The following is a 24,847-nucleotide window of genomic DNA, read 5'->3' as shown; positions in this document are numbered from 1 at the left end:
GAGGAGAACTCACAAGGGGTGAAGGAGAAAAAGAAAGGCAGGATTCTTGAGTAAGGAGAAAAGTCAATAAGTGAACTTAGGGATCTGGAAGTTTGGGGAGGGAGAGAGGTCATTTATAGATACTGCCTTAAGACCTGACCTAAGTCTTGGGGAGGGAGGGGGAGAAAATTTAAAACTTATGGAAATGAATGTTGAAAACTAAAAATAAACTACTAATAAAAGACCTGACCTAGGTTAGGAAGCCAGATGTGGAAGTAGGGATGGGCAGGGGTTACAACAGCCTTGGGAGGGGGGGGGCAGGTTTGCATACCTTCTTCATGAACACAGTGTCTTGCCGTGAGCACTTGTCCACCTTCAGTTTTAGGACTGAGATGTCACTGAGGGTGCTGCGAGGAGAGGAAATGAGGGGTAGAGTACTACTTGGATGCTAGATGACTCATAAGTAACTGTCCTCTCCTCTCCACTTTCTGGGTTCCAAAGCCCTAGCAATTTCTACCTCACTCCAAACATCACCTTCATTTGACTGGAGGAAAGAGGGAGGCTGAGAACTTTGCACAGCTCTGCTTCACTTCTATCCAATTCACACGAGTCAAGATATCTCCCTCATGATGCCATTGGTCCTCTTCGAAAATGAAGGTCGAACAGCAATGTGATGATATGATTCCATGATCCTGGTTCTTAGGTTCATAGGAAGTTTAAAGGGACCGTAGAAGACATCTAGTCCAGGGGTGGGGAACCTGTGGCCTTGAGGCCACACGTAGCCCTCTAGGTCCTCAAGTGAGGCCCTTTGACTGAATCCAAACTTCACAGAGCAAATTCCCTTAATAAAAAGATTTGTTCTGTAAAACTTGAGGACCTAGAGGGCCACATGTGGCCTCAAGGCCGCAGATTCCCCACCCTTGATTCTAGTCCATCCCTGTCATCATCCAGACAAGAAAACCAGGGCCCTGGAAGTACGGTGACTTGATCAAAGTCACATTGGCAGCAAGGATTAAAGCGGGGATGCGGACCAAGGTTTGAGCCAAACCCAGCACTTTTCCCACTGTACCCCAGCTGTCTTCATTTTCCTTGGCCCATCTTCTCCCAGATTTCTCTTCCATTCTCTTTACCTACCGCCTCCCAGTGCTTTTCCACATTCACCGCCTCCTCTTTTCCCTTCTGACCCCCTGAGGCAAGGGAAGCTCTCCAGCCTTGACTTTGCTCTTTCCTCCCAGCTCTCCCATGTTTTAGCCTTCGCCCCTTTCCTTCAATCCCTCAGCCCCCCATACTCATGGCAATCTCTCCTGTTTTCCCTTCCCGTCTACCCATCTGGCCCAATCCCAGGGTCACTGACTATTCCTATCCCTCACGCAGCCTCTGCCCATGAGAAATGACCATGATGACAGTAACAGTAACACTAGCCAGAATTGACACAGCACCTAATGTGCGCCAGGCATCGTCTGAGTCCTTTACAAACCTTTTATTTCATCTTCACAGTGACCCTGGGAAGTAGGTGCCATTATTATAGCCACTTTGTAGCTGCCCCAGGTCACACAGCTAATAAGTGTATGAGGGTGGGTTTGAATTCAGGGCTTCCAGGACTCCAGGCCCACCACTCTATCCACTGCACCACCTTTCTGCTATGACATTCTATTGTCTTTACAGAGGTGTGTCCAGGCTTCCTCGGTGGACAAGCCTCTTCAAATTTCACAGGTGTGTTCTGCCAGAGTGTGAAACCCCTAGGATCAGGTGGAGAGGGGCCCTTGACCCCTCATTCCCAAAGGACATCCCATTCACCTGATGGTGGAGAACTTGTGGCGGTTGCCATGACGATCGATGAAGCTGATGAGGATTTCCAGGACAAAGAGGCGGATCTCAGCATCCTCCATGAGAGCGGCCGAAAGAAGCCGGTCCAGGAAGGAGCTGGGCAGGGCGGTCAGCATGTTGCTGCACTGGAAGCCGGTGGATACCTGCCAGGTGGCCAAGAAAGGAAACGTTGAAGGATACTTTCTTTTTGGAAGGGGGAAATGGAAAGGAAGGGAATAAAAGTTTCCATAGCACCTACTAGGTGCCAGGCGCTACGTGAAGCACTTTTATTTGACCCTCACAACAATCCTGGGCAGTAGGTACTGTTATCATCCCCATTTTATAGTTGAAGAAACTGAGGCAGACAGAGTTTACCAGTTTGCCCAGCATCACACAGCTAGTCTGAGGAGGGATTTGAACCCAGGTCATCCTGACTCCAGGCCCAGCACTCTAACAGCTGATGTGGAACAAGCAATGGGAATTAAACTTAAAAACTCTTTTCTGAGTCCCATCCCACCCATTCCCGGAGCTTGGGGTGGGGGCAGCCGTGTGTCTCCTCCCATGCAGTGCTACGATCCTCAACATTTTTGGCAGTTGGGTGGCACAGTGAAAGATCTGACTTCAAATCCGGCCTCAGATACTTCCTAGCTGTGTGACCCTGGGCAAGTCACTTAACCCTGTTTGCCTCAGTTCCCTCATCTGTAAAATGAGCTGGAGAAGGGAATGGCAAAACCACTGCAGTATCTTTACCAAGGAAACCCTAAATGGGGTCACGAAGAGTTGGATACAATGCAACAACAACCACAACCACGACAACGTGCCCGTACCTGGGCAGTGAACATACAAAAATACAAGTACTTCCTGTCCTCAAGGAGCTTATACTCTATTTGAAAGCAGTAAGTGGAGGCCTTCACTGTCCCAGAGGAAGAACTTGTTTTGAAACAATAGATTTAATAGGGAGGCTTTAAGGCAGGGCAGTGAAATGAGGGAAATTGTGTTTACCAGAAAGTTGTCATAGAGGTTCATGTGTAGAATGAATTGGAATGCGTCAAGATAATAAGAGCAAGTGATCTAGTACTTCATTGGTGAGGTGATCAAGGCCTGGGCTGAGCTGAGAGCTTTAGCAATAAAAAGGAGGGGGTATATCTGAGAACTAAAGACAGGAGCTGGGAAGAAGACAGGCCAAAGGAAAAAGACCTATATGCTGGGGAGAGAGAAGCAGGGGTAAGGAGGGCAAGTATTCTGAGGAAAAATCAAAAGGGATCATGGAAAAGCAAATGTTATTTTTGAGCTCTTAGAAGGAAGATCTTACTTACAACATGAGGACAGAGACCTCATGTTGTAAGACCTTACTTACAACATGGGGACAGGGCAGTCTTACCTGAAGGAGGGATTTCAGCAGCATGATCTGGGTCAGCCGGTTCCTGTTCTCCCTATGGACCAGAGACACAAACACCAGAATGTCGACATAGGAGCACTCGCTGAATTTGGCAGCATTCCCTTCTGCTAGCCCAACTCCCACCCCTTAGAGCTCAGCTCTCAACAAAGGTCATCTAGCAGAGTTAGAGCCGTGAGGCCCAGATCAGGAAGCAGCTAGGATCCTCCCAGACCTGAAGAAACATCCTTTGAGATCCCTTAGCAAAAGGTGAAGGGAGAGGGGAGGGGAGGGGAGGGGAGGGGAGGGGAGCAAAACAGCAGCTGTGTTGAATGAAGCCACAACAACAACAGGAGGCCCCAAACAGCTGAGTGATTCCAAAAGCAAGAGTGAGGAGCAGAGGACAAGAAAGAAAAGAGAAAGGGGAAGGACGGGAGGAAGAGAGGGAGGGAGGAAGGGAGAGAAAAAGGGAGGGAGGAAGGGAGAGAAAAAGGGAGAGAGGGAGGAAGGGAGAGAAAAAGGCAGGGAGGGAGGAAGGGAGAGAAAAAGGCAGGGAGGGAGGAAGGGAGAGAAAAAGGGAGGGAGGGAGGAAGGGAGAGAAAAAGGCAGGGAGGGAGGAAGGGAGAGAAAAAGGCAGGGAGGGAGGAAGGGAGAGAAAAAGGCAGGGAGGGAGGAAGGGAGAGAAAAAGGGAGGGAGGGAGGAAGGGAGAGAAAAAGGCAGGGAGGGAGGAAGGGAGAGAAAAAGGGAGGGAGGGAGGAAGGGAGAGAAAAAGGCAGGGAGGGAGGAAGGGAGAGGAAAAGGGAGGGAGGGAGGAAGGAAGAGAAATCAAGCCAGAGCTAAAGAAGGAAAGATCAGAAGAAGGGTGGTCAGGAGGAGAGGAGAATCTAGTCAAGTTAAATCCGGAAAATTAGAAACTGAGGGATGAAGGGAAAAAAAGAGAGGTTTTGATGAACTCACCCGGTCTTTCCAGTCTCCACGGGGTGATGGAGAGAGGGCAATGGGACCTTGCTCATGATGAAAAGCATTACTTCAGAGCGTTGATAGGTGGGCAGTGTGCTGGCAAAGGATCCTAGATGGGGATGCAGGGCAGAGAGGGTGAACTCTAGCTGGGCTGTAAAGATGGGAGGCTTCACATGGTGAGGCCCTTCTACACAGAATATTGCTCAGCAATGTTGTGAAACTTTGGAGAACGAGCAAGAAAAACAATTCTTTGGAAGGGGTTAGAAACCTTACTGCCTTGAGGGAGGAGGGAATGTACTAGATGACTGAAGAGCTTTTTCCATCTCGGGATTCTCAAGGTATAACCGCTGTAATTGTGTTAAAATCAGGGCTAAAGGTCTGGGGAGCAATGTTCTCCTTTAATTCTACTCCCACACGTCTGAATAGCTGGAAACTCAGTGTTCAAGCGCTGTCACCCTCTTTTTTCTTCTTTTCCCTTCCTCCCTCTCCCCCTTCTTTCTCCCCCTTCACCCCTCCCTCCTACCTATTGAAACCAGAAGTCACTGGTAGTGCTCTCTCTCCCTCTCCCTTGAAATTAATTTGCATAACTTTGCATTTCTGTTTACTTGTTCATGGGTTCCCAGACTTAAGAGATAGAAGGACCTCAGAAATCACTGAGTCTAACTCCCTCGTTTTACGATGAGGAAACTGAGGTGCAGAGAGGAATGGCCTCCCTAAACTACCTCACATTCATTTTGTATCTATGCTGCATATACTTGTTAGATTTGCATGTTGTCTCCTCTAGGAAGCAGGGATTGTTTCATTTCTGGCAGGCACTAATTGCTTGTTGATTGTTCAAGGACTTACAGGTACTAAGGGGCAGAGAGAGGGAATGTATTGTTTCCAAACAGAACATAAGCTCCTTGAGGGCAGAGACTGTTACAGTTTGGTCTATGCATCCTCCAGTGCCTAGCATACAGCAGGTACTTAATAAATTCTTGTGTTAAAATCAGGTATGGGGAGGGTGACTTTTTGTTTTCTTACCTCAAGCCCTGTTTAAGATCTATATTAAGACAGCCTGCCTCTCTCTCTCTCTCTCTGTTCCTCTCTGTGTGTGTCTGTCTGTCTGTTTCTCCATGCCTATAGAAAACTTTCCAGGTTTTTATCAACATTACTCCAGAACAAAAAAAAATAGCTAGATTCATTAAACAAGCTGTGGAAGGTATAGGGCCTGCCCCTCCTCCCCTGACACAAAGTTTAGGAAGGAGGTGAAGAATTGCTCTTGGAAGTCTCATCCTTCAGGATGACACTGATCCCTGCCTCAGGGGCTCCCTCCCCACCCCCACAGGCCAGCCATCAGTCCCACACCAGTGGTCTTGATCACGGCCTCCTGGAACATTCTCTCCTCATGCTCCTTGATGATCTTGGTGCCAACGCTGATGGCTCCATCATAGCTGCCAGTCAGGGCATAGTCGATGCTGAGCCGCAGCTGCCTCAGCAAAGTATTGAACATCTCCAGCACTGTGGGACCTGAAGAAGGTAGTGAGAGAAGAAAGGAGAAAGTAAGGCCTGGCATTCCCCTCTACCTTCCCCTTCCCATAATGCAACCCAGCCATTTCTTGTACAGTCATTTTTCAATTGTGTCTGACTCTTCGTGACCCAATTTGGGGTTTTCTTGGCAGGAATACTGGAGTGGTTTGCCATTTTCTTCTCCAGCTCATTTTACAGATGAAGAAACTGAGGCAAATGGAATTAAGTGACTTGCCCAGTGTGAGGGGTCAGACTTGCCCACAACTACTGAGTCCAGATTTGAAATCAGGTCTTCCTGATTCCAGGGTCAACACTCTATCCATTATACATAACGCAACCCAGTTATAGACCGCTAGTAAATGAAATGTTCTTCCAAGCATCCTTAGAAGCAGAGGGTCACAGAAGGAAACTCAAAGACCACCTAACCTCATTTTACAAATTAGGAAACTGAGGCACAGAGGGAAATGGAGTATAGTGTGAGGAAGAGCAAGGCAGCCAATTTGACTAGCCTGTCAGATGCATGGAGGGTAATGGTATGCACTAAGATTAGGGAGGTAGGATGGGGACAGGGTGTGAAGAACCTTAAATGCCCAACAGAGGGGCTTATATCTGATCTTAGGAGTAACAGGGAGCTGTTGGGGTTTATTGACTAGGGGAGTAACATGGTCGGATCTATGCTTTAGGACAGGGCTGTCCAATCTTAGGTTTTTATTGAAACAATAGACAATATATTTTGATTTGCCATTTTCGTGAGAGCGCTGCAGTAGCTCAGCTTCATTTATTAAAGCATTTATGTGAATTTCTATACTTGTAGGTGGGCTGCATAAATCGCACTGCATTTTGGACAGGCCTGCTTTAGGATAACCACTTTGATGGATGTGTGCAGAACAGATCAGAGTGGGGAGAGACTTTAAAGGAGATGAATTAAGAGGCTACTGAAGCCATTCAGGTGAGAAGCAACGAGGGCCTCTTGGTCATGTGAGCGGAGAGAAGATGACAGGTATGAGATGAGGAGATAGAAATGAAAAGATGTGGCAATGTGGGGCTGAGTGAGAGTGAGGAGTCAGGCTTGGAGACCTTTTTAACCCTCTCTTTTAACAATAGGAATTGGAAGAAAGTATCTGGCCAAAGGAAATTCTCTTCTTCGCCTCTTCAAAAGGGGCTCTAAGCTCCAGCTGTCTTCTTTCCCTTGGCATTCTCCTTACCCACAGAGCCAGTAGCAGCAATGACAGCTGCCTCAGACAGGACCTCCACGATGCCCGCCCGGACGGTGGCTGCGCTGCGGCTGTTGGCATCCAGGTGACTCAGGAGCTGCTGGATCACGAGGTGGGAATGCTGGGGCTGGGAGGGAGATGAGAGGGGATGGCACTGGCCCTGACCCCAACTGCTGCCCATCTTCACCAGGCTAGGCTGTTCCTGTAAGTCCTAGGGTCCTCATCCTCTAACCCAAGGGCTCTTATCCTTTTTTTCTGTCCTTGACCTTTTTGGCAGCTTTGTTAATGTCTACGGACAGCTTCTTGGAATAATATTTTTTTGGAGGGGGGAAGGCAGGGCAATTGGGGTTGAATGACTTGCCCAAGGTCACACAGCTAGTACGTGTGTCAAGTGTCTGAGGCTGGATTTGAACTCAGGCCCTCCTGACTCCAGGACTGGGGCTCTACCCACTGCGCCACTTAGCTGCCCCAGAATAATTCTTTAAATAACTGAAGAAAAAGATCAATTTAGATTAGAAGCTAGTTTAAATAAAGATGTAATTTTCCCCATCCAAGTTCACAGATCCCCTGAAATCTAGCCACGGGCCCCGCGAGGAGGCTTTTAAGACCCCGCTCCTGAAATGAGCTACTCTCCTCTGAATAAACTGAACCGAGGCAGTGGGGGAATGCGAGCTCCCAAGGCGGGTCAACAGCAGAAAGCTCAGGCATTTTGAATTCCAGCCTCTCGTTCATCCCAGTTAGTGTGACACGTCGGTGACAAAGCCAGGTTATCGTGGCCACCCTATTTCTTTCTGGACAACTCAGCTTCATGTCATATGTCACCATCATCTTCTCACAGCTTAAAGTACCTAGCCCAAAGTCACACTGCCATGGGAGATAACTTGGCTTAGAAAACTCAGCTAAGAGCCACCACATGAGGCATCGTGCCCACTACCTCTACGGAGTCTTACTTCCTGCCGGCTATATGCAGCATAGCTCTAGGCCGAGGGAGCCACCATACCTGAACTGAATACATGATGATTTTAAAGCAACGGATGGCAAACACCTTGGGTTCCCAGAGAGAATGGTTATCTAGGTGACTGTGGAGGGAGAAAACATGGGAAAAACAAGAGTGTGATGTATTATGTGGCATCAGCTTAGTTTGGGGTAGAGAAATACCCTCCCCCTAACCCAAGAGGCCTAGCAGAATACAGTGGTCCTGATTCCCAACCCAATATACAGCTCTGTAGATATGCAAGCAAGGGCTTACGGGTAGAAGTAAAAGATGGGGAGCAAGGGGGACATAGGAGTAGTCCAAAACTTAGAGTGAGGACATGAATTGGGGTCAGAGGGGCAAACAGCTGTGGATTCAAGGAAGGGAGCTGGCTTTCTGCCCCCATTCCTGCCCTGTAAAGGCCCTGAACATCTATGACCTTTGGAACCACCCTTCCAAATCAGATGCCTGTCAAGATACTGACTCCTCCAACCAGGCATGCTTTCTCCCTCCCTTGGAGTAGGGAGTTAAGTGGGACACATTAGGAGAACATGTACCAACAGGACAGAGTTAGAATGAAGACTCATAAATCTATCCTGCCAGTGGCCTCTGGGTAACCCTAGACTACCCCTTGGTCTCTTCTGATCACAGAAGGCGGAGCTGCAACTCCTCTTTCCTTTCACACAGGAAGGAGGGAATAAGGGGGAGTCTGAGGGGCTCGAGCATTTCAAAGGTTAAGTGTCTTAACCTTGCAGCATCTCAATTTTCCTTATAGCCGTGGAATTCAGGAAGAAACTCACATGAGTACAGGCTTGATGGCATTTTTGATGTTGCCATAGGCGGCCCTGCCCAGCAGTTCTCGGAGGCATCTCTCAGCCAGCTCTGCTGGGCTCTCTTTTTCTTTCTCTGTGGCCTGTAAGGGTGAGGGCGACCTGCTGTGGAAACACAAACAAAGTAGGTGTCAGGATGTAACTGAAAATGATGAGAAAAGACGTGGGTGGAAAGGAGATGCAGCAGGTTGTGATGCAAAGATGCCTCACTTCTTTCTCCTACACATGTAAGCCAATAACAAGCTGTGTAACCTTCCAAAGTCACTGTACATCTCTGGGCTTCACAGAATTCATTTATTCACTCGCTCATCCATCCATTCATCCATCCATCCATCCATCCATCCACTAAACAAGTCTTCATTAAGGACCTGCTATGTCCCAGGAGCTGTGCTAGATGTCGGAATTATCACAGAATTTCAGAGTTGGAAGGGACTTTTACAGTCATTTAGTTCAACCAAAACCTCAAAAAAAATTAATTCTCCCTGCAACATGCCCAACAAATGGTCATTGAGTGAAAGGGAAACCAGCTCCCACTTCCAGGCAGCCCATCCTCTTATTTCTGACCATTAGGAAATTTCTCCTTATATTAAGAGTAAATGTCCCTCTTGGCAACTTCCATGCACTGTTCCAAGTTCTGCCCTCTGGAGCCAAAAAGAACAAGTCTAATTCAACCCTTGTCTACATTACGGCCCTTCAATCCCCACCCCAGCCCTGATCCCCTAAACCTTCTCTTTATTGGGCTAAATATTCCCAGTTCTCTCCAGCAATCCTCATATGGTACAGGCTTGAGATCCTCGACCATCCTGGTTGCCCTCCTCTGGGTGCTTCCTAGTTTCTCTGTGTCTTTCTAAAATGTGTCTTCCATACTATTGTGCAATGAGAAATGGCGAGCAGGATGCTCTCAGAAAAACCTGGAAAGGCTTCATGAACTGATGTAAAGTAAAATGAGCAGAACCAGGAGAACAGTGGATTATAACAGCAATACAGTATGATGGTCAACTGTGAATAGCTTAGCTATTTTCAGCAATATAATGATCTAAGACAATCCTGAAGGACTTATGATGAAAAAATGCTCTCCATCTCCAAAGATAGAATTGATGGAGTCTGACTGCAGACTGAAGCATGCTTTTTATTTACTTTATTTTTCTAGTTGGTTTTTTTGCCTGTGTTTTTTTTTCACAGCATGACTTATATGGAAGTGTTTTACATGACCGCACATGTATAACCTATATCAAACTGCTTGCCTTCTCAATGAGGTAATGGGGGAGGGGAGGGAGGGAGAGAATCTAGAACTCAAAATCTGAAAAAAACAATGTTAAAATTCTTTTTACATGTAAGTGGGGAAAAATAAAATATTAAATTAAAAGAAAATATGGCTCTCCAGAACTAAACGTATCACATAGGTGATCTTACCAAGAAAGCAAACACAGGGACTATTACCTTCTTGTTTTTGGAAATTATGTTTCTCTTAATGCAGCCCAGAAACAAGTTCACTTCTGGGGAGGGGGAGTACCATATCATGCTGTTGATTCATGTTAGGCTTGAAGTCCACTAATAACCCCCCGATCTTTCTTAAACTTTTATCTAACCATAGCCCCCTCATCTTGTACTTATGAAGTCAATTTTTGGAACTAGGGTACAAGACTTTGCAGTCATTCCCATTCGATTTTAATTTCCTCAACAGAAAAATGAGGAAACTAGAGTTGATCATCTCTAAGATCCTATGGTTCCATAGCCTACGGTAACTTCTCACTACCCTCAACCTCAAGGTTGTTCTCATTCAACTGAGCACACAAGAAGAAATGGGCATTCGACACAGGTGGTGAGGCTTGAGAAGTGAAAGTTATTAGACACAAGGGCAGGCAATTAAGGGAAGCCAAGAACGTTTCTTTCCTGGAGCTCTATCTATGAGAGCACACTCCTTGATCTGGGCAGACTTTTGTCAGGGTAGGCAATTTCCTCAGCCTCGAGGGCCAAAAATGGGGCTAAGCCAAGTCCATGAGCGCCCTCAGGTGTTTTTAAGGCATAGGCAAGGGAGAAGGAAGAAATGGGTTTGAGGAGGTGGGGAGGGGGGAAGAGAGAGAAGGGAGGGAGAGAAAGGAAGAGAAAGAGAAAAGGGAGGGAAAGAGAGAAAGTGAGAGAGAGAAAGAAGAAGAGAGGAAGACAGAGGGAGAAGGGAGGAAAAGAGAGAGCAGGGAAGGAAAGAGAGAGAAGGAGAAAGAGAGCAGGGGGAAGAGAAAGAGGAGAGGGAGACAGAAGAAGAGAAAGAGAGAAAAGGGAGGGGAAGAAAGAAGGCAAGAGAGAGAGAAAGAAGAAGAAAGAGAGAGTGAAGGGAGGGAAAGAGAAAGAGAGAAGGAGAAATAAAGAGAGAGAAGGAGGGAGAGAATAGGAAAAAGAAAGAGAGGAAGAATGAGAAAATGAATCATAGGTTGATTGATTCAGAATAAGAAGAGACCCCAGATGTCACCTAGACCAACCTCCTTATTTTACAGAAGAGAAGGCCTATCTGGGGGCCTTGTGACTTGCCCACGGAAACGATTAGTAGAGACAGTATTGTAACACTCAGGTCCTACGGCTTCAAATTCGGCACTCTTTCCATTGTAGGAGGGAGAAAAGAGGTGGAATCATCATCAGGTGTTACTCTATAGTAGTACCAGAGCTCCAGACAGCTTGATATAAAGGAACAGAAGGGTGGACTTGGTGGCGGGGGACCTAGGTGTGAATCCTGGCTCCCATGCTTACTAGCTGTGTAACCATGGGCAAATATCTTTTCAGAGCCTCAGTTTCCACATCTGTAAAATGGAGATACTAGTATGTGCCTGACCTTCCCCTTAGAATCACAGACCTAGGGGTAAAGGGGCCTCGGAGGCTGTTAGCTCAATCATCTCATTTTCTGCACGAGGGAGCCGAGACCCAAGGAATCGGACCTGCCCAAGGGTTGATTTGTAAATCGTAAAGTGCTATATAAGTGTGAATTGTTATTCCTGCTGTTACTATTGCTTCTTATCCTTGGACAGTGATAATGACTGACATTTAAATAGTATTTTAAAGTTTATAAAGCACTTTTCATATCACACCTCATTTGAGTTTCACAATAGTCCCATGAGGTAGATACTAATGACATTATTATCCCCATTTTACAGATGGAGAAACTGAGTCTCGGGGAGGTTAAGTGACCTGCCCACAATCACACAGCCAGGAAATACTAGAGGAGGATGTGAACCCGAATACAATTCAAGCATTCTAATGACAAGACTATGGATCAAAGTAGGTAACTGTCTGCCCCTAGTTCTCCAACCCAGCTCGCCAGACCACAGCACCGTCCCTGTAGAAGACTCTGCCGGTGTGCTGCTGTTCTATAATCAACCACTAGAGGGCACTCATTGCAAAGCCTGTCTAGTCCCTGTTGGCATCTTGCTGGCTCCAGCCCTTCGAGACCAATTGTTCCAGTCTTGCTGTTTGAAACTTCTGCCACACTTGGAACTTGCCTCTGCTCAAACTGGTGAACATGGCCCAGTAGACAGACTGCTTGCTGAACCTGGAGTCAGAAAGACCTGGGTTCAAATCCTGTTTCAGACACTACCTGTGTTAGGTATCTTGGGCAAGTTTCTTAATATTCCTGGGTGCTTGGTTTCATTATCAATTGCCTTTCAGAGTTTGGGTTCTGAACTAACAGAGAGCAGGGGCCAAACAACACATTTGCCTCCACCACACATTGTCACTTCACTATAATACACAAATGAGATAAGGAAGCGAGGCTATTTAGACCAAAGACTGACCTTAGAGCCTAGAAGCCCTGGGTTCAAGTCCTGCTCTGACATATACAGTCTATGCAATCCTGGCAAATTATCGAACCTTTCAGTGGCCCCTGGCAGCTCCCTAAGTCCACAATTTGCAAAACAGTTGGCAATGAGCACTAGTTCAGAGAACTTATGAAATCACATGCCTAGAAGAGGAGACTAGGAAGGGGAAACATGGGACCTCACTTTTTCTTTATTTTTAATTAAAAAAAAATAACTTTCCTATTTTACGGTTTTTAACACTGACACATAGAGAAAAAAGAGAATACCTCCTCCCCCAAATCTCCAGTCCAAATGTAGTTTACTTCACTTTTTCTTTGAGACAAAGAAGGGTTCTTGGGAGATGACTCAGTAAGATGCACTGGTATAAAATAACAAAAGGCAGCAATAATCAAACTCCCTTTGGCAGTGGCAGCTCCTGGATCAGAACCCAGAGCTGGAACTTCTAGCTCTAATTCTCTGCCACTGTTGCTAGGTGGATCAAGAGAGCCAGCCTTTTTAAGGAGCCTGTAATGGCATCAGGAAGGGAGGAGGGAAGGTCAGGGAAGGTGAGTCCTTAGTCAGCAACCACAGCCCGGGAAAAGCATCTTACCAAAAAAGAAAAATTTCCCCCCAAAACTGTCTCTGGCTTGCTGTGCTAAAATAATCTGACTCTCTGAGTCTTCTTGTCTGTTCAAAGTCCATACCAACCACTGGCCTCCGGAGAGTTCAAGACTATTATTATCCTCCCCTTACAGATGCAGAAATTGAGGTATAGTGTGACCGAGAATAATAAAAGAAAAATGAAGGTCAGGACCAAGGTCACCCAAGGAGCCAACTGCCAAATGGACAGTGGAAGCAGGCTTCGATCCTGGGAGCTGTCCAAGGAGCCCAGGTTCCCTGGTTCTCATGTGTGGAGTGGCTCGTGGTCCTAGGGGCCAGGCCAGGGGCTAGCTTCTCTCACCCCATCCCATACAGAGGCACCCTCTCTCACCTCTCCGCTTCCTCTACATGCTGCAGGTTGAACAGCAGCGAAGGGACAATCTTGTCCATGTGCTGTGGGTCCCAGATGTTGGCCTGCAACTCATCATTCACTGTCTTCCTCACCACCCCTTGCAGGCCTTTGATGCCTGACATACGGATCCTGTGGGGGGAAAATGGCAAAGTGGTGTCAAGGGGCTTCCAGCCCTACAGATCAGCTGATTATGAGCAAGAGGCTGCAAAAGGAAGTGCCCTGGAGGTGAGGACAAGGTTGCCAGAGGAAGCAGGGACAGGCCTGCATCAGCAAAACTCTTCTACTTCAAGTGACCAGATGTCCTGAAAAAAGTGAGATGATTCTAAATTTAGATTCCATCCAGAATGGACCAGAGTCTTAGAATATGCTAGTTGCCCATTTCAAGGCCTGCCCAGCTCCTTGTGGCACCTTGGTTCCAGCCCTCGGTGAGCAGTCCTTCCAAACTCTGCTGCCAGATTTGGAACCCGCCTCTGCTCAAACTAGGGGAGGTGGCAGCTTGGCACAGTGGACAGATCTTGGAGTAAGAAAAACCTGGATTCAAATCTTGTTTCAGACACTTACTATCGGTGTGATCTTGAATGAGTCCTTAAATTTCTAGGCCTCGGTTTCCTCATCTGAAAAATAAGGGGGCTGGACAAGGTGGTCTCTGATTTACCTTAGGACTTGGAGGCTCAGTCAGAAACAAAACAGAATATGGCAAAGACAACATTGTTCATATTACTGTTGGGGTGATAGGACCTGGACCCCTAAAAGGAAAAGACTGTGTCTGAAAGCAACCCAGTCCCTAAATTTTCACATACATTTGAGCAGCTCAGATCACTGGCACCTCCGCCAAGGCACCTGGCCCACTGCAGCCCAGCTGGATCACCTAGCTGCCTTACTTGACATTCCTTTTACTGCCTCACTCAGCCCTCCCCAGACTACTTGCCTATACTGTTCACTCCTTAATCTCATCCAGATCCTTTCATTGCCCTTTTGTATATAAGCATCAATCTGGCCCCTGTTGGTGTTACAATAAGCCTTGCCACTCGGCTAGGAGATGGTTTAAGTGTGTGAGTTCATTCCAGGTGAATGCTGCCCTGTACCCTGACATTTTGGGGTTCCCAGCAACCCACAACTGCGTCATTACTATGCCCAGTTTGATGTCAGTTGCCAGCAAGCCAGTAATGTCTGTAGAACAGAAGGCTGCAGAATGCCAGCCACCTCTTTCCCATGATGGAGACTGACTGCCAAGAAGCCTGACCTTGGTTGTAAGGACATTTCTATCTGGCCATGCTCATATCTACAGGGGAAATTTCATTACAGAAAGAACATGAGAATTTGAGGCAGAGGAATCAAATTCCAATTCGAGGTCATCTATTTGCTTCCTGTGTGACTTCTGGTATCAGAATAGAGACTAGTATGTGCAGGGGGCACGGGTAGGGAGTGGGAAGAAGACAGTGACAGGAACCTATTACCTCCTTCTAATAACCTGGAATGGCTGATTTGGGGTAGAAGCATATGCCTGCCCACAACTTCTGAGCACACATCAGAGATTTAAGTTCCTAAGGGTGGAATTTATTATTTTTAAAATTAATTTTAATACTAATAATTTTATAATTTCTTTTTATATCATCTATTCCTATATTAACTATATAAATTATATAATATGGTTGGTATGATTGTTGTCCTTTGTTCTCAAAGTGGACCAAAATGACATCACTATGCTTGATTCAAGATTCAATGTGTTCGACTGTGACTGATCGGGCCAATACAAGCTTGGAATGCTCTACCACAGGTTGGGCACAAATAGTCCGTGTGAACATTTAACATAAATTATAAATTTATAATTTTATTATTATTAGTAGGTACATTTATTAAGCACCTACTGTGTCCAGAAGCAGGAAGGTAATAACTCTCTTTCCTGTTTTCTTATGCTTTACTCCCTTCCAGTGACACCAGCCCCCTTGTTGTTCTCTGTACATGACATTCAGTATTCCGACTTGGAGTATTTTCTCTGACTATCTCCCTGCCTGAATTCTCTCCTTATTCATCTCTGCCTCCTGGCTTCCCTCAAGTCTCAGCTAAAGTTTTACCTTCTACAAAAAGCCTTTCCCAGTCTTCCTTAATCTGAGTGCCTTCCTTTGAAACTCCCCCCAGTTTTTCCTGTCTGCAGCTTGTTGTTTGCCTGTTCTCTGCCCCATTAGACTGTGAGCTCCGTGAAAACAGGGACTGGTTTTTTGCCTTTCTTTGTATCGCCAGCACTTAGCACAGTGCTTGGCACACAGTAGGTACTTAATAAATGCTAGTTGACTGAGTGACTCTCCCTACTCCACTCCATCTACATTCAGTTTTGAAAATGATTCTCCTAAAGTACAGGCAGGACTTTGTCACTTCTCTACTCAACAAACTCCAGCGGTCACCTACAATCACCGGGATCCAAAGGAAAGTCTTCTGTTTGGCATTTAAAACCCTTCACGGTCTGCTTCACAAGACTGCCTTCTGGTCTTCTTAGATCTCATTCTCTCCATGTACTCTATAATCCAGCTACATCTGCCTCCTTGCTGTTCCTCATACAAGACATTCTTATCTCCCGACATCATCTTTCCTCACCTCAGGCTCTTATCTTTCCTAGATTCCTTCAAGGCCAGGCTCAGATCTCACCTACTGAAAGAGGCGTTTCCTAGAATTCCTTTCCCCTCTCCCAGCAAACACCTCTACAGGTGCCTTTCCTCTGAGACGACTTCCAACCTACTTAGTATATGTCCCATAAAGACATAGTGATTTACGTGTTTTCTCTTCCCATTAGAATGCCCAATCTTTAGGGACTATTTTGGGTTTTCTTTGCCTCCTTGGCACTTAGCACAGTGCCTGGCACATAGTAGGCACTTAATACTTGTTGACTGACTGATTGTAGCCTGACCTCATCAGACAACATCTAGAATATTTTTCTGGGCACCCACATTTATGGAGGAATTTTGATTACCTAGACAGTATCCAAGAAGGCAGCCAGAATATGGAAAGACCTTGAAATCAGGCCATATGAAGATCAGCTAAAAGAAATAAGGATGTTTAGCTCAGAGAAAAGAACTTATTGGTATGTGGATGGTGGGAGTGGGGAGGAAGATAGCCCTGTGAAGCAGCTACCTCTAACTAGTACCTGCTCCATAATTAATAGTCTTAGAGAGTTGTCTGAGGCACTGAAATATGAAATGACTTACCCAGGGTCACACACTCACTATGTGTCAGGGGCAAGACTTGAATGTGAGTCTGCCTGACTCCTAGGCCAGCTCTCGATTCCTCCCTCTTATAACACTGCTTCTCAATAATAATTATAATAATGAAATAAAAATAAAAATAGTATGTCTATGATAAGAGGGATGTCCAGGCCCTTAGCTTCTTAAAGGAATCCTTAAATTTACTGCCATTTCCTAGCTCTTTTGGAGTAAGGTGGATGGTGGATTTAATCAAAGTGTTAACCACTGGAGGGTGAAAAAGCTCATCATTTCTTACATACTTGTAGTGGGCTCTAGCAGCAGCCACTGAGGAATCATGGTACCTGGAGTTTGGTGGCTTGGTCTGGGAAGAAGGAAATTAGGATGTGGTACAGCTGGAAAGAAGGAATGAGGCTCTCTTCCTGAGCCTCTCTACATTCTTGTTCCTGGCTTCCTGAGGCAACATGGCAGCTACCTTATGGACTCAGGAAGCCTTCATTTACCACCCTCTGAGTCACTTTGCAACCCACAGAGTCAGTGATAGAGAACCAATTAACAAAAGGTAAATTAACAAGGGGAAAGGTTAGGTTCTCTCTACACTTCAATCCTATAAAAGTAGCCTGAGGGGTAACCACTGCCAAAGACTGATTCAGATGTCCATTTTATTTCGATGTCCTAAGACAAAAAGGACAAACTCCATCAGTAACACGTTCCTCCCTCCCTTCTCTTAAGTCATATTGTACTGGCTGTCTGCGTCACACAGTCTGTCCTTTTATCATACATTCTCTTGTTCTCTAATTGCTGCAAATTAACTAGAAACTAGGATCCTCCAAAATATATCGATTGATTTTTGTACACATATGTGCTTGTATGTATGAATGTGTATTTCATTGAGTATATTTATGTGGGCATGTATTTATGTGCATTTCTATCTGCGTTTATAACTGGGGGAATATGTTTCTACGTGGGTGTCTCTGTGAAAATATATATTTTATATATTAATTATGTAATATATTTTATATATTTTACTAACTTAAGATTATATAGTAATATAATATATGATATATGAATAATGTATTTCATATATTAATTATATATTTTAAAGTGAATAATATATACATACATATATGTGTATATATATATACATATATATAAGTTTATATGAGCCCATATTAATAGCTCCCATGAAACAGACAAAAAAACCAGCATCTCACATTTACAGGAAACTTTAAAAAGTATTTTCTTCACAACAGCTTTGGGAAGTAGCATACGTATTATTAATCCCCATTTTGTAGATGAGGAAACTAAGGCTTGAGAGAAGTGAAGGGACTTACCCAATGTCACACACTGCTAAATCGGGTGGGGGCTTGAAACCAGGTCATCTAATTCTAGATCTTGTGTCTTTCCATTATATCATGTGACTGCAGTTCTGTAACTATTTGCCTATATGGGGGGTGGTTGATGTGTGTAACTTAATGGGTGCTGACCCATGAATGTGCCTATGTGCATATTTATATATGACTCTGTGTTTGTGTTGTACCAGTTTAGCCTTTTTCCTTGGTGTTTTCCTATATCACCCCTATCCAGAAGGTGTCAAAGGGTGTATGTGGTTTGCACAGCCTTGGGGGATTTAGGTAAATGGAACTGACAGAAAAGTTCATTAGTTCTGTGCTATAGCAGGACATTTAAAACCAATAGAATAGACTACCATGGCAAGTGGGCAAAGAAAGGCCCACATAAGGAAACATAGGAAGAGCTGGCTTAAGACACAGCAAGGGATGGAAGATTGATACGAGTTCATAAAGACCCTAAATCTATAGGGGCAACTCATGGTGATGCTAAAGACATCAGAAAGACCCTCCAGTGACTGTCAAGAAGAGGGAACAATTGGTGAGAAAATGGCTCATTCCACAGGAGTCAGACTAGAGATTGCTCCTCACGATGTGTGATAAGACTCTCCTCCCTTCTCGATGACTTTGAGTGGGATGGCTAATAACTCTCCTCTGCAAATGGCCTCTGGGCTTGTCCGGTCCCTTGGTGAAAGTAAGACTAAGAATTTGAATTTTAAGGGAAGAAGCTGCAACCATGACAAAGATGGAAGTTCAGACTTCACTAAAAACATTGCCAGCCACTCAGGAGTTTAAATGTTTTATCTTATTACTAACAGTTCAGTGAATGTACTCTGATTTATAAGGAGTATACAGTTCCTTGAGTCACAAATTGGAAAGGAGAAAAAAATCTTAATAAGAATGGGGGCATGAGTCAAATATTGTGTGATAATCTATATATTTTAAACTCCATACTAAATGAGGCAAGATAGAACCTGGGCAGCCAGTAAAACAAAAAAGGTTGAAGGGGGAAAGAAAAGGCTGAGTTCACTACCCCCATCATAGATTCAGGAAGGCAACTATGAGCTTGAGCTTAAAGTACCACCTGGTGTAGAAATTGCCATCTGAGTAGCTACTCCTTTCAACTGAAAGGCCTTACCACCTGCAGGATGTATGGAAGGAAGATGTTTCAATGAAGAAGAGAAATATCTGCACCTTTACATATAGAAAACTGTATTTAGATTAATATGTATGTGTATTAGTATCAGGGGCATATCTATGCATACCTATGTGAATTTATGGGGTTTATGTCTGTGCTTGTTTGTCTGTGGATATTTATACTGAGAGAAAGCATCAGGGCATAAGATCAAAAAAGGTCTATATCGGTAACTATGTGTATCTGTGTATGTATCCTGTGACTATGTGCACATACAAATACATGTGCGTGCATGCGTGTGTGTTTTTTCTAGGCAATCAGCTCTCAAGTTGGTTTTGAGGGCCACCTTAACCTTTGCTCAAAGATATACTTCAAATATGTGGCACTATTTTGTCAAGGGAGGTTGTTTCATCATGCTTCTTCCCGTTAAAAAGTCTTTTAAAAGCAAATCTATTTGGGGTATAGTTTTACCCAGACTCCCAATCTAAGACCCCATGCAGTTTTTCCTCCCTTTACTTCCTTAATTTTACTGTTACTTTTTTCACATCAGTAACATCTAGAGGGAGGACAACAATCATGGGTTCTGAGGCAAATTACAGTGAGTGGGCCAGATTTGTCTGTTTTTGTAACAAAACTTGAAAAGGCATGGCTACCCATGTATACATAATAAAGAAAGAATGTATAGATAGTAACGGCAGGAATGTTGCTGGCTAAGGGCAAGATAATGACCTTGCCCCTTCGGACTTAATTTTATTCCCCCTACACATCCACACACATTCACTCATTTGTTTGCATTGCACAATGGCAGATGTTTTGGAATGCAGACACTGGAAGACCCTGGAACCCAAGAAGCCTTGGTAGTTTATTGGGAGGCTAGCATCTATAATGAATGCTTATTAAGATGTAGTTTAAACATTGGAGATTAAACAAAGAGACACATAACTAAGTGGTGAGACTCATATCTTCCAGGTTCCTACTTCTTGAGTCTCTCTCACCAAGCCTATTTTCTATATCTTGTTCCTTTTTTGTGTTTTTTTTTAAAAGTAAGCTTACTTTCTACACCGGCTGAGTATTCTCAGAAAGAAACTGGTTGCTCTAAGTAAGAGAAATACATAAACTAAACCTGAGGGCACTACTAGGAAATGGCCCAGCTCTGTGTTCTAAAGAGGTTGGCACCTGGGACAAAGAATTTCCAGCTAGAGATTGAGCATTTTCTAGCAAAGACTCTGAAAGGAATAATCAGACTGTTTCCTGAAGGGAAAAAATGGAAATGTTTGGGTTTTTCCCCTAAAATGGATTTTTGCTAGTATGATGACTGTTTGTAAAAGGTTTAGAGCTGGCAAAAAGCCTATGTGCTTTAAAATGAGAGAGTAAGCCAGGGTCCATTATGAGGAATGAGAAAGAGCTAGCTCTCCAGATAAGGAAGCTAGCTGAAGCTAGAAAATGAAAATATACAGAAGCTCCAGAACCATATACTCAGTGGAGCTATGCTCAGCCTTAGCAGCACCCACAAGACAAGCAAAGGTGCAGGGGGCAAGCACAGAGAGAGCAATACAATGACGTTACTGGAAGTCAGAAGCTCTGCAACATCAGAGATTTCTTTCCCTCCAACAAATGCATGCCTCAACCCCATACATTCTCGTGTCTAGATATCTCTCCAGTGATCTTTATAGGTGTCCACAGTAGATGGTCTGCGTAGTTGAGACAAACATGCCTCAGGTTTATGGGGAAAACATTTTGTTGCTACTTTTCTTACTATGTTATTTCATTAAATGCCTTTACTTTGAAATAGTTACATCTACTGTCTAAACGATAAAGGTAAATGCATTGATAGGGGCTTATAAACTATGGTTTTGAATGGATATAGACCCAGAGTACCTTGAACTTGGACTAGTCTTGTCTTGGGGAAGCATTCTGTAAGGTGTGTGTGTGTGGAGGTACGCTATATACATATATATATTTTAAACGGTAGGAGGATAATCAGACATTCCTTAAAGATCTCTCTATGCTTAGTCATTAGCAGAGCAGTGTTCTGATTCCTCAGCCTTCCTCCCCACCACCTACTCACTTGGTCTTGATCTCCAAGTCATCATGGCTGGAATGACACATTTCACTGAATCGTGACACGAAGAAATCATAGCTCCGATGATAGGAAGGAGTGTCCTCTTCTATGTTGGCAAACTTCACAAACTTCCCAGAGATAGAAAGCGAATATAAAGGAAAAGAGGAAGAGAAGTAAGAAATTTGAGCTAAACTCCCCCCTCAGTTCTCATCTCTACCAAGTATACTTTTTTTAAAAGTTAAGAGCTATTTTTGGTTTTGTTTGCCTCTCAGACAGTTCTAGGGAGATCTGAATTCTAAATCTCCACGTGACCTTCAGTTAGTTCCTTCACTTTTGCACACTGACCTGTCATGCTATTGCAATTGGAGTAAAACCCTTTGACCTTCAAATCTCCTGTGTCTAAGATGAAGGGTGAGGTGGGAGGATGAGTGAAATTCTAAGTTACTAGGATTCTGGTAGTTGCTATACCAACTACTCCTCAAGGCCCAGATCAAATGTTACTTATTCCATTTAGTCTTCCCAGATAACCTTGAATGGAAGTGATTTCTATCAACCCTATACTCTGTACTCTGTGTCACTGATATGTTACTTACATTCACTACTTCATTGTGAATTCCCTATGGACCAGGAATATGTCTTAAACAACTCTGTATCCCATACATCACCTAGCACAATGCCTGAAGTAAGCACTCATTGAATGTTCTGGATGGATGGATGGATGGATGGATGGATGGATGGATGGATGGATGCATGGGTGGATGGATGGATGGATGGATGGATGGATGCATGGATGGACGGATGGATGCATGGATGGATGGATGGATGGATGCATGGATGGATGGATGGATGGATATCAATCTGGATTTGAAGTCAAAGGACCTGAGTTTGATTCTTGGTTCTATTGCTTAATAGCTGTGTAGCCTTGGGTATTTTAGTCATTAAACTCTAGTTGTTATTCAGTTGTGCACAACTCTTCATAACCCCTTGGGGTTTTCTTCGCAAAGAACTGGAGCAGTTTGCCATTTCCTTTCTTTAACTCATTTTACATAGGAGGAAACTGAGGCAAACAGGGTTAAGTGACTTGCCCAGAGTCACACAGCTAGTAAGTGTCCAAGGTCAGATTTGAACTCAGGAAGATTTTTCTGACTCTGGACCCAACACTCCAACCACTGCACCGTCTAGCGACACAATTAATCTCTGGGCTATTTAGTTTATCTGAAAAATAAGGATCATACTGTTAGAAAAAGGCTTTCAGAGGTCATCTACTCCAGCCCATTTATTTTACAGATGAAGAAATTGAAGCCCTTAGAGAAGTTAAGTGCCTTTTCTGAGGTAAAAAAAGTTAGTAAGTAGGACAGTCAGAATTAGAACCTAGGTCCTCATTTCAAATCCAGCTGTCTCTAAAGTTCTTTGTAGATTCCCAAGTCATAGTCTCCTAGAGATTATAATTAGTATCACTGCTATCAGTTTGGTATCCTGGAGAAAGGAGACTTTTAAAAGGTTGTATAAAAGCAACAACTGATGCTTAAGGCTTACAAAGCACTTTACATACGCTATCATATTTGATTCTCATGACAACCCTACAAGGGACATAGTCTACAGATGAGGAAATTGAGTCTGAAGGAGATCTAGTCTTTTATTATATATTCTCTTGTTCACTAATTGCTTCATAGATGTAAGTCTCTCCTCCCCCTCCCCAACCGACTATAAACACCTTGTGGGCCGGGATCATGTCTTACACATCTTTTATGGTCTATGGTACCTCGCACAGAGCTTGGCCCAAGGAAGGCACATATTGAATCCCAGTGGACTGATGGAGGAGTGAGTGTATGTGACATAGATAGTTATCCAAATCTTAGTTGGCCTTCAAGGTTCAGCTTAAGACCCACCTGATTCAGAGAGCCCTCGCGGACTGCTGCAGCCAATAACAATCACTTTGTTGGATTTATAGCAAGTTGCTATGGACAGTTTTGTATTTTTTTCCTAATATGCACAAACACACACACATATATACTAGTATATATATATATGTATATATACTAGTATATATGTAAGTATATATAGTATATAGTATGTATGTGTGTGTGTGGAGTATGTGTGTATATATGCACACATATACATATATATGTGTATGCATGTATGTATGTATATATGTATCCTGTCTCCCAGACTAGGCTAGAAATTCCTTGAGGATACAGACCAGATCTTGTAGTTTTTTTCCCCTAGCTCCTACAATGCTCCAGATAGAATGAGTATTTTCAGCCAATGCTAAATGGTCAAAAGACTAGAGACATGAAATACTTCTCAATTACTTGCACTGACGGAGGGTCAATATGATTAAGATTGTCTCAACCCCTGCATAATCCATGTGCACCTTCAGCACCACAATTAATGACAGAGTTTGTTGAATTCTTTTGCTTTCAGGACTCAAATAACTTATCCTGGCATTCAAGACCTTCTACCATTTATGACATTAAATCACACTAACCCCCTCCACAAACTCTATACTTCCAACTTAATTGGATGATCTTCCCTGGCATGCATCTTATGCTTGCATGCCTTCCTGCCTTTGCTTGTGAAATTCCCCATGCCTGGAATGCTTTCCCTCCTCCCTCCCCCCTATCTCCAAAGCAAGAGAAAGAATATTAGCTCTGGAATCCAAGGACCCAAATTCAAATCCCACCTCTGACAATACATATGTGACCTTGAACTAGTTCCTTACTCTTCCTAGGTCTCAGTTTTTTCATCTACAACATGAAGAGAGGTGCACCAGATGGCTTCTGAGAACACTTCCAGCTCTAGAACGATGATCTTATAATAATCCACCCATGAGAAATTCACTTCTCTCTCAAGGCTCAGCTTAAATGCTCCCACCTCTAGGAAGCTGAGCCTTTGGAGTAAGAGGCATTTTCACAGGCCAGGAAGACGAGAAAAATATTTACCAGCTGAAAGTAACCTCTTCCTCTTTCAGACACTAAAATGTACTCTGTTTGTACCTCTCTTATGCACTTGGCACATTCCATTTTGTATTTCAAGTATGTGTGTACGTCTTAATTCTCCTTCTAGACTTCAGACAATCAACAAGCATTTATCAAATGCCTACTATATGCCAAGCACGTGCCAGGTGGTGGAAATACAAAGACAAAAGTAAACAGACCCTGCCCTCAAGGAACTTACATTCTATCCAGAGAGCAAGCTCCCTGAGGACAGGGGCTGTGTATTATCTGTCTCTGCACCTACTCTTGCTCCCTAGGGACTAGCACAGCACTTCATGTCATAATAGTGTCTGGAGAATGAAAATGCCCGCAGCCCATTCTTTAGATAGGGAGTGGGGGAGGGGACAAGGATTTATTAAGCACCTACTATGTGTCAGGCACTATGTTAAGCACTTTGCAAATATTATCTCATTTGATCTTTACAACAACCCTGAGAAGTAGGTGCTATTATTAACCTCATTTTACAGTAGAGAAAAAGATAGAATTTAAGGAAATATAAGATAAGGAAACTGAGGCACAAAGAGATTAAGTGACTTGCCCTGGGTCATACAGCTAGTAAGTGTCTGAGGCCAAATCTCAACTCAAGTCTTCTTGGCTCGAGCTAGCAAATCTTCATTGATAGCAGTTGTTGTCGTTGAGTCATTTCAGTCATGTCCAATTCTTTGTGACC

The 24,847-nt window shown here is 44.1% G+C and overlaps 1 protein-coding gene across 2 annotated transcripts in view; it reads right to left on the bottom strand.

Moving 5' to 3' along the window:
- Positions 1-24,847, bottom strand: part of EFR3B (EFR3 homolog B) — a 67,562-nt gene that overhangs the window by 21,600 nt on the left and 21,115 nt on the right. Inside the window, exons 4-13 of one of the 2 annotated variants that reach the window (XM_036749525.1) lie at positions 21,188-21,309; positions 13,421-13,570; positions 8,618-8,752; positions 7,845-7,923; positions 6,836-6,971; positions 5,469-5,630; positions 4,119-4,230; positions 3,167-3,218; positions 1,777-1,949; positions 311-386 (exon numbers count right to left, since the gene is read on the bottom strand). In XM_036749525.1, the coding sequence (XP_036605420.1) occupies positions 311-386; positions 1,777-1,949; positions 3,167-3,218; positions 4,119-4,230; positions 5,469-5,630; positions 6,836-6,971; positions 7,845-7,923; positions 8,618-8,752; positions 13,421-13,570; positions 21,188-21,309 (1,197 nt within the window). The remainder of the gene's footprint in view (positions 1-310; positions 387-1,776; positions 1,950-3,166; positions 3,219-4,118; positions 4,231-5,468; positions 5,631-6,835; positions 6,972-7,844; positions 7,924-8,617; positions 8,753-13,420; positions 13,571-21,187; positions 21,310-24,847) is intronic. The other variant, XM_036749524.1, reaches the window with a different exon arrangement.

Source organism: Trichosurus vulpecula, chromosome 3 (assembly GCF_011100635.1).
Source record: "Trichosurus vulpecula isolate mTriVul1 chromosome 3, mTriVul1.pri, whole genome shotgun sequence".
Classification (NCBI taxonomy): domain Eukaryota; kingdom Metazoa; phylum Chordata; class Mammalia; order Diprotodontia; family Phalangeridae; genus Trichosurus; species Trichosurus vulpecula.
This window is presented reverse-complemented; position numbering and strand designations above follow the sequence as displayed.